Source organism: Chrysemys picta, chromosome 7 (genome assembly GCF_011386835.1).
Source record: "Chrysemys picta bellii isolate R12L10 chromosome 7, ASM1138683v2, whole genome shotgun sequence".
Lineage (NCBI taxonomy): Eukaryota > Metazoa > Chordata > Testudines > Emydidae > Chrysemys > Chrysemys picta.
In genome coordinates, this window is record NC_088797.1 from 117,709,672 (window position 1) to 117,723,456 (window position 13,785).

The 13,785-nt window shown below is 43.3% G+C and overlaps 2 protein-coding genes across 32 annotated transcripts in view; one reads left to right on the forward strand and one right to left on the reverse strand.

Annotated features, from left to right (window-relative positions):
• Nucleotides 1-1,028, forward strand: part of NRAP (nebulin related anchoring protein) — a 62,812-nt gene extending 61,784 nt beyond the window's left edge. For all 26 annotated transcript variants that reach the window (XR_010589328.1, XM_042855256.2, XM_008166336.4 and 23 more), the window contains one exon: nucleotides 553-1,028. Coding sequence is in view for 25 of the 26 variants with exons in the window: in XM_042855256.2 (XP_042711190.2) it covers nucleotides 553-654 (102 nt within the window). In the remaining variant the exon portion in view is untranslated. The remainder of the gene's footprint in view (nucleotides 1-552) is intronic.
• The window catches only part of HABP2 (hyaluronan binding protein 2), a 54,582-nt gene that overhangs the window by 12,225 nt on the left and 28,572 nt on the right, over nucleotides 1-13,785 (reverse strand). For 3 of the 6 annotated variants that reach the window (XM_065552459.1, XM_065552455.1, XM_065552458.1), the window contains exons 4-13: nucleotides 12,887-12,994; nucleotides 12,013-12,129; nucleotides 11,586-11,705; nucleotides 10,051-10,222; nucleotides 9,398-9,492; nucleotides 8,179-8,434; nucleotides 5,514-5,656; nucleotides 4,969-5,103; nucleotides 3,480-3,625; nucleotides 2,387-2,588 (exon numbers count right to left, since the gene is read on the reverse strand). In XM_065552459.1, the coding sequence (XP_065408531.1) occupies nucleotides 2,412-2,588; nucleotides 3,480-3,625; nucleotides 4,969-5,103; nucleotides 5,514-5,656; nucleotides 8,179-8,434; nucleotides 9,398-9,492; nucleotides 10,051-10,222; nucleotides 11,586-11,705; nucleotides 12,013-12,129; nucleotides 12,887-12,994 (1,469 nt within the window). In that variant the 3' untranslated portion in view covers nucleotides 2,387-2,411. Of the gene's footprint in view, nucleotides 1-390; nucleotides 613-809; nucleotides 2,589-3,479; nucleotides 3,626-4,968; nucleotides 5,104-5,513; nucleotides 5,657-8,178; nucleotides 8,435-9,397; nucleotides 9,493-10,050; nucleotides 10,223-11,585; nucleotides 11,706-12,012; nucleotides 12,130-12,886; nucleotides 12,995-13,785 lie in introns of those variants that run through there. The other 3 variants (XM_042855272.2, XM_005293913.5, XM_065552456.1) reach the window with 2 other exon arrangements.

Below are 13,785 nucleotides of genomic sequence, written 5' to 3' on the forward strand. Positions count from 1 at the left end.
AGATTTGGCCCCTAATTTGTTACTTTCTTCACACCGCTGCATGGCAGAGGAGCATATGACCCTGGTAGTGTCCTGGATATTGTTAAATATTATGCTGCAATGAAATGGCAGCATTCCATTTTCATTTTTTGTTTCTTTTAAAGTTTATCTTTCGCAACAAGAGAAATATAAGACACACATCGTATACTCCCCATCTGCAAAGTGATGAGGGGGGAATAATTATAATTCTATTACTTGAATAAGACAGCTTGCATAGAATGCCTGCTTGAGTCCCACACAGAGACACCTCCTCATCGCTCTCGACTGCTTGCTCCTTATTTAGGGTGTAAATTAGAAATGGGGACCCAGTAGCAAAATTCTGCCCTCAGCTACACAACTATGTTAGCTATTTTCACATAGCTAAGGGCAGGAGTTTGGCCTGAGCAGTATTAATCCTTATTTTGCTCATTTTTATGCCAGGTGGATTTTTTTTAAAATTCAGCTGTGACAGGATAATAAAACACTCCTTTTATGTTGGCTCTTCCCCACAACTTAGTTGGTTTGGTTTTGCAGGAGCGGGCAGAGGCAGGAGGATCCCAGCAGGTCAGCGTCAACCCTGATGCTTCAGAAATTCTGCAAGTCAAGCGGAGGAAAATGCAGCTGTTTAAGAAATGAATAGAAAGATGAGGCAGCACTGAAGCTTACATGAAAACGTTTCGCTTTTTCAGCTTGTCCTGTTGCTTTCCTGACTACGGAGCACAGTAGATGGCATCTAAGAACTGTTTTGGTGTATTTCCGTTTCTTTTAAAAAATAACAACCACACAGACCCTGCAATGTAATATTGATCTTTATATTTTTGTGTGGATACTTTAAGACAAGTGATTTATAAGTGTATGTAATACAAAGTATGGTATTTATTTATGGCTGTCAATGAAATTAGTACTAGATGACTGGCCGGCTCAGCTTTGTACTAAAGATTAATACGCCCTGATTTGTAGAATGTAAAATCATTTGTATTGAATAAATCAAATGCAGTTGTTTCCATAAATGATGCCTTTAGATATTTTAGAATTGGTTCCTGGTTTATTGGCACCTTGACATTAAAGGACACAAGATAAGGCTTTAAAAATCTCTTGGCGGGTGAATATGCACAAGGCAAGGGCTGATGGAAGCTAAATTAGCATTGATTAATTCGGTCATATTCTTTAAGGGACTTCAGAGGGGTGATCCCTGATTGACAGAGAACACAATTAGTACCTGAGGCTTCTGCTGAAGAGGGTGGTTCAGAATTATTGCAATGGGAATAGCTTGTGATGGATTATGGGGCTGTTTATAGACCATCCCAATGGCATGAGGTTTAAAACAGGGGTTCTCAAACTGGGGGTTGGGACCCCTCATCAGGGGGTCACGAAGTTATTACATGGGGGGGGTCACTAGCTGTCAGCCTCCAGCATTTATAATGGTGTTAAAGTGTTTTAAATTTATAAGGGGGGGTCACAAACAGAGGCTTGCTATGTGAAAGGGGTCACCAGTACAAAAGTTTGAGAACCACTGGTTTATAATCAACCATAAAAAGCCAAAAATACCCAAATGAGAGAGACATTGTTACACTTTGCAGACCGACTCTTCACATAAACCAGTGGGCATCCTTCCATCTCAGAATTAACGTCAATCCCATATTTTCCAAAGTTTCCTTAAAGACTGCAGAATAGCTGAACAAAAATACGCAATTCTATCTGTAAAAAGAAATTCCAGTTCTATGTCTAACAATTAAGAGATTATAATCTAGGTTTAGTAAATAATTCAGCTATCATCAGATACAAAGAAGAAAAGTGGAAAAAATCATTAACATTTTCAAAATTATTTTGAAATAATTTAGATTTACATTATAGAAATATTTTACATCCATTTGCTGACAGCCGGAGATACACAAATTGGGCCCTGAGCCTGCAAACACATGTATGTGAGTGACTTTATGCATGTGCATAGTACCAGTGATGTCAATGGGAATACTTAGCGGTGCAAAGCTGTTCACATGCATAAGTGTTTTACAAGACAAAAATCTCAGAAGAAAACGACTGTCCAATTGATTTTGGGCAAAGCAGAGCAGCTCTCGTTCCTTATATTTGATCCACCAAAAGACTTCAGCGGACTTTGGATCAGGCCCTTTAAGTCACTAAAAGACATTAAAAGAATCTACAGGAGTTTCAGTTTTCAGCTAAATATTACATACGTACATTGGTACTGTTCACCGGAGATTGAAATTTGTGTTGATGCATGAGGTCTGAAGCAGCAGCTATTGCTATTTTCTCTAGGGCCACCACCATCTTGGATATGTTGTCATGGTCACAGTGCCATCAATAATGTTGGAGGAGGGATAAAGAAAATTAAATTTCTCAGGTTTACCATTTGCCTTTCCAGAAAGTGTCGCTTACTCGCGTGAACCGGACTCCTGCTGAATTTTTGATTTAATCCAATTGAGGAATCTTGTCACTTGGGTATAAACTCCTGGTTTATCTTTTATGCCACACTGTTCGCCCCAGCTCACAATTCCATAGACATAATAGGAACCATTTTGTGCACAGGTTAGAGGACCTCCAGAATCTCCCTGAGAAGAAAAAAAAGCCATTCTTTGCATCCTAAAATAAAGCAAAATGTTGCCCAACAACAACATTTCTCTCTCAAGCACAAGCTTTTGAGGTTTTGAATGATTTTTTTTATACAGATGTGCTAAGGAGGTGGTGGTTAGATCCTGATTAGGTTTAGGACACTTCTCTGGATTCTGGTAAAATGACAGTGAAAACTCAAACTGTTCTTGTGAAGTTTTGGCTCAAACTGGCGGAAATCTCACAAGTTCACATGACATTTCCAGAGTCATGAATGGAAGTCACTTGGCATTCTGGTCATAACCTTGATTCATAACTATACGGGCAGATTTAGCTTGTGTATCAAAACATCTGTAAAAGGGAGTTTTTAGTTTTGTTATTTTCATTTAAAGGTTTTATGGAAAAGCCCCAAAGGCATACTGAGCCAGGTTTTGCTGTGTTACAATAGTTCAACCCTGGAGTGGCTTCAGATTTACACCAGAGTAACAGAGTAAATCAATCCTGACTTCCCCCATGAATATGAGCTCTGATGAGGAAGATCAAGTTGGGGGGCTGGTGCTCATGACAAAGAAGAATCTGATAGATTTGAGAGCGAGAGAAAAAATTAGAAGGTATCTGCATTAAGAAGAGTTCTGGGTAAGCATCTGAATTTTTGAACTTTTCCAATGGAACCTCTAAACCTTCTCTGTCACTGATAGTGAGGACATTAGTTCTAGGAATGTGTCTCTCAAATCACACTGAAGAAAGAAGAAGGCTGTTTTAATGTGTTGATAGGAGAAACAGATACATATATAGTACCCTGCCAGAGCCATTACGCTGCACAACCTGACTATTTATGTGATTTTTTTTTTAAAGAGAGAAATTAATGTTCAAATACAGAAAAAGCAACCGACCTGACAAGTATCAACTCCTGGTGCCTGCAGATTTCCTGCACAAAGCATGCTTTCATCCAGTCTGTTATCATATGCGCACCGTGCATTGCACCGTGTCTTGGAGATCAGCTTTACTCTGGCATCTAACAGCTGACGAGATCCTTCACCTACAAGATGGGTGCCAGGAAAATGCGGAAAGTCACCTTCCCCTTCCCCACGTCATGTTATGTTTGTAATCTATAGGTTTGTTTGTCATTTGGATGGGGTAAGGGGGAGTCTGTCTGAAATTATACAAATTTAGTTGGAGCCCGTGCCAGGGAACTTCACTCAGAACATTGATGTCATTGGGAGATTTGCCTGACTAGAGGCAGAGGAAGGTCTACAGGATTTGGTCATTGCATCTACACATTTGCTAGTGGCATTCAATGGCCTGATTTTCAAAGGTGCTGATCACCTGCAGCCTCCATTGACTTCAATCGGATTTGTAGGTGCTCAGCACTTCTGAAAATCAAGCCACTATATATTTTTCAACACCCAAAATAATGAGAAAGACAAACAAGGTAAAAAATCATACAATATTTAAAGGAGATAATGGGGCTCTAAAGACATAACATATCATCAAAAGGTGATATAGCCACCGATTCAAAGCACCACATCTGAAGCTACTTAAGGGTACTTTATGTGGCTTATAAGTTTGGTCTTGCTCCAGAGTTACAGGAAACATTTCACCGTCTCAGTGATTTCCTGAAATGCTAATAATAATTCTGCTCAGAGATTTCAGACAAAGAGAGCCAATGGGAACACTTATAAGGTAATTGGTTTTATAAATAAATAATTTAAAAAAATAGAAGAACTGCTCAATTTCGATATTTTTTTAAACTATCCATTACATTCTATTGGCGCATTCTGAACAAATGGGCATGCTTTGCTATTGTTGACTTCAATGGGAGTTACATTACCAGGTAGAATTTGGCCCTATGTGTCATATCAGACTATCAGTTGCAAAGTACTAAGACACCTAAAACATTGTCCTTCTGTTACTTTACAGCAACATATCAATCGGACTATGAGAAAATACATTTTTCAGAAAATTGCCATTATCTTTTTTTAAAAAAAGCATAATTCCCACTCAGAGTTACTGGCTGCAGTAAAGTTTTGGGTAGAATTGCTTGAACTTGAAATGATTTGGATGTTTGATTTGTAGAAGCATCAAACAAATCCAGATGCTGCTTATCAAAAGCTTCATGGGTATGGAAAACTTGCAAGAGTTCCAGGACCTGATCCTGTCTGGAAATACTGTAAGTAAAGCATTGCCTCATTCACGGTACCATGGTGCTTCTATTTTTGGCTCTGAATGAAGCCAAGAAGCGCTGTGTCAGGTGGCAAAGAAAAAGATTAACGGAATTTTTTCAGATTTCCCAGAAAGGTTTGGATACTGGATAAAGGTTCAAGTCAATACTTATTTTACCTAGACAGGTTAATACAATCAGCCAACCATCAAATACCTTACCTGTTTCAGTAACTCCCCATCCTGAGATGTAGCATTCAGTCCCATCAGGAAATGGAGCATTGGGCAAACACACTGTTTTTACGTATTTCGTTTCTAGAGCACAATGGCCATCAACTGGCTTCAGCTTAAGCAAAGCTGTACATAGGGTAACAAAGAATACTTGATTAATTTTAATCCCTTTTCATCTTTATCAGTCTGCAATGTACACATATGCACTGTGCAAATGCCCGAAATCTACTATTTGTACCTGTTACTGGATGCTGCCCTCTTCTACTACGTACCTACTTGTTTATGTAACCATCCTGAAAATCTAGAATGTCTACACTGTACATAATCACACACTGGCTTCATCTTTTCTAGAACCTGTCCTTGCACTATTGAAGTCAGCAGGAGTCTTGCCGTTGAGTTCAGTGAGAGCAGGATCAGTCCCATAGAGAGGTGCAGCCCATAGAAACCACACCTCAGTTTTCATCAGTGAAAAGGTCCATCCAACATTGCCTCGTCAAAGAGTTTGCCACACATGTTGCAACACTGTGGGAGCTTACCAATATCATTGAATGGAATATCGTTCCATTCTTTGTAATGTCCATGTCGAATTATCTTCTCCACATCAAATTTTTGTTCATGGTACTCTGTCCTCTCCAGGTCTTGCTTTCCAAGGGACACTTGCATGTTGTCTGCTTGAAAACTAAGAAGAAAAAAAATTAAAGCAAATCACCTGCTGAACTTTTTAGCTCTGGTGCTTAGAATCAGGCCCACTGACAGCAATTCTGGGCCGGCCAGGGCCGTCCCTAAAGGGGGGTGGGGCCCGGGGTGGAAGTGACGAATCTGTCATTTTCGGGACCGACTGTGCTGGCCAATTGCACCAGCCCGTGGGGCCCGGAGCAGTCACGTGCGCCTAGGAGCCCTGCGATCTGCGTGGGTGATTTAAAAGGGCCAGGGGCCCCAGCCCCTTTTAAATTGCCCAGGCCTCTGGGCGATTGCCCACTTTGCCCCCCTACCCCTGTCGGCAGGCCTGCTTAGAATGCAGGCAGTCAGAATGCTGAGCAAGTCAGCAATGCTGGAATGACCTCTTGCATTTTGTAATTTACCAGTCTCCAAACGTTCCCTACCTAGAAATTTCTACACACCCGCGAGGCATAAGCTCCTCCGAAAATGAACTCTAGTATTCCAGGCAGAGGCTAATTGGTGTTTAGCAACAGGTGGCAAAAATCACAGACTAGCTGTTCTAGAGCTCTCACTGCTTTCTTCCTTATGCCATGGCATGTGGTGTCACATGTTATGTGGTCGACCCCAACCCCAGGTCTTCAGAGGACTTTCCTTTCAACCACCAGAAAGCTTTGCTACATTCCTCCTCTTTTCCTCCAGCAGATGCTGAAAACCCTCAGAGAGGGGACCCCTTCAGATACGGATAACATTTCCCCGAGGAATTAATTGAAGGCTTGAATCGGTCCTACAGCAAGGTGTGATAAAAACACCAACACGTCAGCCAACTGCCTTATCTACACTACATAGCATAGGAGTAAGAGGAGGGAGGAGAGAATTTCATAGGTAACACCTTTTAGGGGGATGCCCAGTACATGTTTTTATAATATCCTTTTAACCTCCTGTACATAGCTACTCGCTAGCATGTGATCTTAATCAAAATACCAACCACAGCTAAATCAAGCAGAAACTGACTCTGAACTGTAATCCAATTTGAGAAGGTCGATTTATGTACTGGCTCTAGAAGTGGAGTTCCCTATATTCCATGTAGAAATATCCACTCTCTTCCCTTCTCTCTCACTTCACAGCCCCTTCTGTAGGGTACTGTACACATGGTATAACCTTGTTTCAACTTAACTAGGGTTTGATTGGAAGCAGAAGTCAGATCCTCTTTGAGCAACTGCAGCAAAGGCGTGAAAGGGACAATGTGTTTTAATGAGCTTCTGGGACACTCATGCAGTGGGAGGGAAGTGGACTGGATGATTTAATTGGCGTTTTTGATCTAAATTTTCTGTGATTTTATAACTATCTGGTAACAACATCCCTTTACCGTCTCATTCTTCATTCCCTGGCAACCCCCAATACGAGTCCTAAGTAACTTCTTAGGGTTTTACTTTCAGCTGACAAAGTGGTGTAGCTGCATTGAAGTGAATGCTGATTTGCACTAGCTGGGGATCTGACTCCATCTTTCAATGAGAGAGACAAGGTGGGTGAGGTAATAGCTTTTATTGGACCAACTTCTGTTGGTGAGAAAGACAAGCTTTTGAGTTTACACACAGCTCTTTTTCAGGTCTGGGAAACATACTCAGCATTTCTATAAACAGTTATTATAACAATCTATAACCCATTAACAACCCGCTCTCCCTGCCCCCTGCAGTTGTCTTTCTCCTGCCCACTTCCCTTCCTCCCTATGACTGGAGGGGTGTTAACGGGCTACATTACCTTGAATGGTCCCTTGAAACATGTGTTAACTACTTATGCTGAACAATCTGTTTCATCTTGTATTTACCTGTGACACTCTGAGTACGTTTCCCAGACCTAAAGAGCTCTGTGTAAGCCCAGAAGCTTGTCTCTCTCACCACCAGAAGTTGGTCCAATAAAAGATATTACCTCACCCACCTTGTCTCGCTAATGACCTGGGACTCATATGGCTACAACACCATATACACCTCTACCTCGATATAACCCAACCCGATATAACACGAATTCGGATATAAAGCAGTGCTCCGGGGGGGCAGGGCTGTGCACTCCGGCGGATCAAAGCAAGTTCGATATAACGCGGTTTCACCTATAATGCGGTAAGATTTTTTGGCTCCCAAGGACAGTGTTATTTCGGGGTAGAGGTGTATTTCTATAATGCTATTAGAGCTGTTCAGAACACAGAAATCCCATCCTGCAGGAAATTCTGATATTTTGATTTTTTTTTCTATCCTGAAACAGAACGAAAAAAATATCAAAATATCAAATATTTTAATGGAATGGGAAGCTCAGAAAAATTTCCACTAAAATGTCAAAATGAAAAATTTTGACACTTTCAATTGAAATGCTTTGTTTGGAATTTTCCCATTAAAAAACACTAATCAGAAAATGTTGCTGACATTGACATTTTCCATCTAAAAAATTCAATATGGCACTTTGTTAGCAACGGTTTCCAGTAGATAAATTTCAGCCAAATAACTACTATGATTTTTTTCATGCTTAACAGGACACAGGTAATGCACTTACTGAATGCAGTGTCCAGCAGTGAGAACCCAGCATGGTTTAATCAGCACTCCTCCACAGAAGTGTCCCTTTGGCATAGCGGGCCTCAATGGACGCTTGCTCTGCAGAGATGCCATCCAGGGATGTTTGCCAGACATGGTCTTGGCCCCACCATAAATCCTTTTGAGCGTTCTCTCAGCCTCTGGCTGTCCACACGTATTGAATGTCTTACCCACTACAGGAAGATCAGCTGGGGTGACTGTAGTCGCTGGAATATTTTCTGCAGGGGAGACATAAGACTGAACTTGCTACAGGCATAGACTGAACTTGCTATAATGATTATAAATCTCAGGAATGGACAAGGCAATGCATGTTGGGAATGTCTGGCACAGTTATAGGACTGGAAGTGTTATGACACACTATGGGGGACATGGGTCTGGGAGCAACATTGGAAATCCTGCCAGATGTACTGTAGGAACCACTTGGAGGATCATCTACAGCACTGTTCAGCAGTGGTGATTGGCTGCCAGAGCTTCTTGGAAGCTTAGGAGCACATTTTGCCTGAGATAGAATTTTGGGTCTTGTTTGCCCATTTGACTTTTGATATTTTTATATTCTTACTAATATGTGTGAACAAAGAACAAAGACACTGTGCATTACATCAGCCCACAGGCAGATGGGGTAAAAAAGAGATAAGAAATAAAATTAAAGTGTTGTTGGGTAGAGTGGGAATTTAATATACGAGCGCACATTTGAAGGACAGTCCTGTTTCAATTGTTCTCCTGAGATAAGGTCAAGCAACCTGGTGGGAGAGGCGAGGGGGATGGGTGAGGGGAGGTATAAGAAACACTAAAAGCCAAAGAAATGCCTGACCCTGACCGAAGCACAATCTCACTCCTTACTCCTCCCATGGGATACAAAAGAGGTGGTTCTGAAGCCCCCAGACCCAAGACCCTCCAAAACAGAACATGACATAAATTATAAGGGTTGGGATCAAGGGTGTGCACTACAGGTATAATTATGCCTGCTAGGAAAGGGGAGGGGCACACGGGAAAGGCTCTGTGGAGTACAGAGCTATTTATATGTTTGCTTGATTTCCCCAATAAACATTGCATTGCCTGCACTTTGGATTTCTGGTCTTCTGTTTTCTATCTGCAAGACAAGAACCCGGGGAAGGGCAAAGAGAAAGCCCTTAACACCTCTGAGCCTCATTGAGCAGGTTCAGTGTTATTCTCCACTCTACCTGTTGCTGAGCAGGGTGAAACGTCACAGGAGTCCCATTTCACCTTGTTATCTGTTTTGATGAAGCACCAGGGTTTTACATCACCGTCTGGATTCCTGAAGGGAACAGATTCCAACATTCACCAATCAGAGTGAGGAAATCTCCAGGAGAACCGGTTAACCGTTGGATTGAAGGGTGCATAACAGATCAGCTAAATGCTCCAAGTAAAGATCCAAGCTTCTCTAGAAGCTATTTTTATTTTTAACAAGGGACACACCTGAGCGGATGGGTGGCATAGGTGACTCTCTGCGACTTTTCCACCCTCCTGACCCTGGGACTAGCTAGGAGCCAGGTTAGTGCAAATTAGAGTGGTCTCTTCCAGGACAGGAGCATCAGAACTCTTTAGAGGGGTGCTCCAGAACGTCCACTATGTCAGACGCTGAAGAAGAGTCTGTGTACGTCACCATCTGAAGTTGGTCCAATAAAAGATTTTACCTCACCCACCTTGTCACTCTCATTATGTCCAAGGCAGGTTGCGTAGAGCAGGCAATGGCAGCTTTACATCCCCTGGAGATTTCCCTGTGCTTCCCTATGAGCTGCTCACCCTGGAATCATTGGGGGTTCTGCACATTTTTTGAGAGGAGACCTCTACATATGTAGCTTCAGTAGATTACCTGCAGAAGTTATGTTCACCGATGCCATAATACTCAGCATCCTCCATAAATGCATTATAACTCTCGTCCAAGAGCAAGTTAGAATTCCAATGAAGGCATGTCTCTCCAGCCCTTGTTTGACTCACTTTCCCTCTGTATTCGTGGCCATCCTGTTCATAACAGTCCTCTGGTCCTACAAGAAGACAATGCTGATACGAAAAGGTCCGTCCTGTTGCTCATTTCCTGCACAGCGGATGTGTCACCCACCAAGGACAACATGGGTTAATTTCATGCCTGTTGCAAGATCTTGATGTATGATTCCCCCTTGGTTCAGTGAGCCACTGGACCAAATGTAGTCTTGGACGAGGGAGGTGGGAAAAACTGAACCTTAAGCCACATTCTCAACCATATCAATACTGTGACACCAAGTTACAATGGAAAAAAGTTTCAGGACACCCGACTCCAACCTAGCTATAAGGAAAGTGAAAATGACTGCAAACCCCTGAAACCTATTTGCCACTCCCAGGTTGAGACCTCATGCTCTAAACAGCTCAGCAAAGTAGCGTTGGAGAACTTCCATTATTACAAAGTCAGCAACTGGTCAGAATCTGTTCCTGTAGCAACCTGCCACTTGAGCTGTGGACAGCAGAGGGTGCCAGCATGATGGACAGACCTGATCACAGAGTTGGTCTCATGCTAGAAGGATGGACACACCGGCAAGAGGAAAGGGTTAAAGGTTAATGAAGGAATTATAGCAATGAGGAGCGTTCATGAGAAGGTTGTCCGTGTGCGTGGAGCTGGTCTGAAGCCTTTAATATACATATAGAGAGAAAATACGATTCCCGCGCTCCTACCCTTACAAATGTGTGCCCCTGCACCCTCATTCAGTCACACTCTTCCAGAAGTGGGGAATGGCTGGAGCACAGTTTAGGGAACATCAGAGTGGGGAACCCTTTTGTGACATTTGGGGCTCACCCAAGCCAGTAAAGGGTTTGGTCACCATCTGCCTTGTAACCCTATGTGTCTTGTGGTGGGCTTTCTGGTTGTTGGGGTCAGAGTTCTGAGCCAGAGCTTCACAGCCACAAAACACTCCAGGGTTACAAGACAGACAGTGACCAAACGCCTTACTGGCCTGGGTGAACCCCAAAACGTGTGGGAACATCCTGAAGGGGGCCCCAGAGAGAGGAAATTGGGAAAGATTTTTTTTTGAAGAGGAAGGGAGATTGTACAGGAAAGTTCACAGGGGGACGATAAAAGCCCTGGGAAACCTTACAGACAACTGGATGTGCCTGCCCAGCAATGTGGGGAGTTAATGTTGCTAAAACTTGACCGTCCTATCGCTAGTCACTTGGGGAGGACAGAGAACCTACGATAGGTTAAAGAAATCCTCTGAAACCTTCCTGAGCCCAGGATTACCCTGGATATGTGTTTGGGCTCCTGGTCTAGGAACTGCGCTACTGAATCTGATTGCAGGCTTGGACCTTGCTTTGGACAAATGCAGCCTAATAATTACCTTCTCCCCACCCTTGGGGGAAAAAAGGCAAATCTTGACATACCTATTTCACAGAACCTCCCTCTGAAGGGTTCAGCACACTGGCAGGAGAATTTTGATCTGATTCTCTGCTGTAGACAGACGCCTCCATTTTTACATGGGTTTGGTTTGCAAGCTGAAGACACTGTCAACATTTAAAGCACAAAACAGCACCATTATTCTGCTAGAAGCTGGCTGGCAGGAACCGATTCCCCTAAGGGACTTACTCCCCTAGCTGGGAGAGACAACAGACTCATCCTTGGTGGGTCCGTCACAGAGCGGATGCGTAACACGTACTATTCAACAGGAAACAGAGGCTTTCCCGAGCATTATCCTGCCAGATTGACTCTGCCTGGAGAGACCACCTCTCTGGGGTGAGCAGGTAGCGCAGGCTCCATGCCCACTTACTGAACATACAAACACGTAGGATTTTTTTCGGATGTTATTCTCACCTTTGTTGCAGTATGGTGGCTTGTATGGATGTCTACAAGTGCACTGAGAATAAGGTGGCGTTAGCAATATAAGGCAGTCTCCTTTACTACAGCTATTCCTTTCACACACGTTTTTCACTGTGGTGGAGCCAGATAAAACAGAAAAGCAAGATAAGATTAATTGCTCGCATTTTATGCATGTATTCACTGAACAGGTGTGGAGTCCCATAGACACCAGGCTAGATGTACTTTCAGTTGAATCTCTCGCACCCTTTTTAGCTATAGCTTTGGGTGCTACTGCCTGTTAAGCATCTAACCTCAAAACTAGAGTTGTGCAGAAATGGAATTTTCCTTCCTGTGACAAATTTCAAAACTATGATTTCTTTTTCCATTCTGAATTGGAACAACAACAACAAAATACATCTTGAAATTTTTCATGGGAAGAAAAGGGTACAAAAAATCCATTTCAGAAGAACTGAAATGGAATTTTGTGGCTTACCACCTGGCTGCCTGGGAGCTGGCCAGCTACCAAACCACCCCGGGGAGCCTAGAAACCTGGGCTCCCCAGCAACTTGCCAAGTGAGAAGCCAAGAAGCCCTGCCAAGAAGTCATGAGGGTGGGTGAGCTAGCAAGAAGCCAGGCAGCCTGCCTACCTACCTGCCTGGTTTCCACGGAAAGTTTTGATGGAATCGACACATTCCCCTAGAACATTTCAACAATGAACTGTCGACCAGCTCTAGTCAAAACCTGACACACGTTGACCAGTTCCTTTGGATTATTTCACAAACAGATGCTTTCTAAGAAGTGAATCAAAGGCAATGTATTTTTCTAGAGCTTTTTGGCTAGAGTTTTTTCCTCCCTTTAATAGTTATGAAATTATGAAAGCAGCACCTACCTTTCTCACACCTAGTCCCCGCATACGGCATAGGGCAGAGGCAGCTGTAGCGATTTCTGTTTCGTTTGCACTCCCCGTTATTCTTGCAAGGCTTGGACGAGCATGGATCTACCAGGAAAGCACGGAGACTTTTTATTTACACCCGACAGTCTTGACTTTTTGCTAGGCTCTTAGCTTGACGTTGCCGGAAGAGTCTCAACAATCTCATGTGTTTAGATAATAGATAGTTTCTGGATCATGTTCGTCTGAGATTAATATGGTTTCAGGTGGAACCTCAGGTCAGATCACCCCCCAAATGTGACCCTGATCTAAAGTTGACAGGTTCCCCCTTCCAGAGCAATCTGATGCTGTCTTCCTAAGCACAGACACATGCCTAACAACAGTTAGCACTGAATCAGGACCTGCACCGCTTACTCAGGCAAAACTTCCATTGTAGTTAATGGGGATTTCACCTGAATAAGGCTTGCGGGACCAGATGCATTAGGAACAGAGATGACTCCAAGCTAATGAGTTTGGCTCCAGGTATGAAGGACTTCACTAAAGTGTGGAAGTGTTTGGGCACTAGGAGCAATGTAGTTGTTAGATTCCGCCTGCAGATGTCATATATCATTATTAAGGCTCCATGTTTGTCACAGAGGTCACGGATTCTGTGACTTTCCGTGACCTCCATGACTTCTGCAGCAGGAATTTGGGTGTGGGGGGACTCAGGGCTGGGGATTGGGGTGCGGGGCGGTGCTTACCTCGGGTGGGGGTTCCCAGAAGGATGACAGGAACTCTCCTCCCTCAGCTCCTAGCTCCACATGCTGCCGCTGCCTGCAGGCACTGCCCCCACAGCTCCCATTGGCCGCAGTTCCTAGCCAATTGAAGTTGCAGAACCGGGGCTTGTGGCAAAGCGGAGG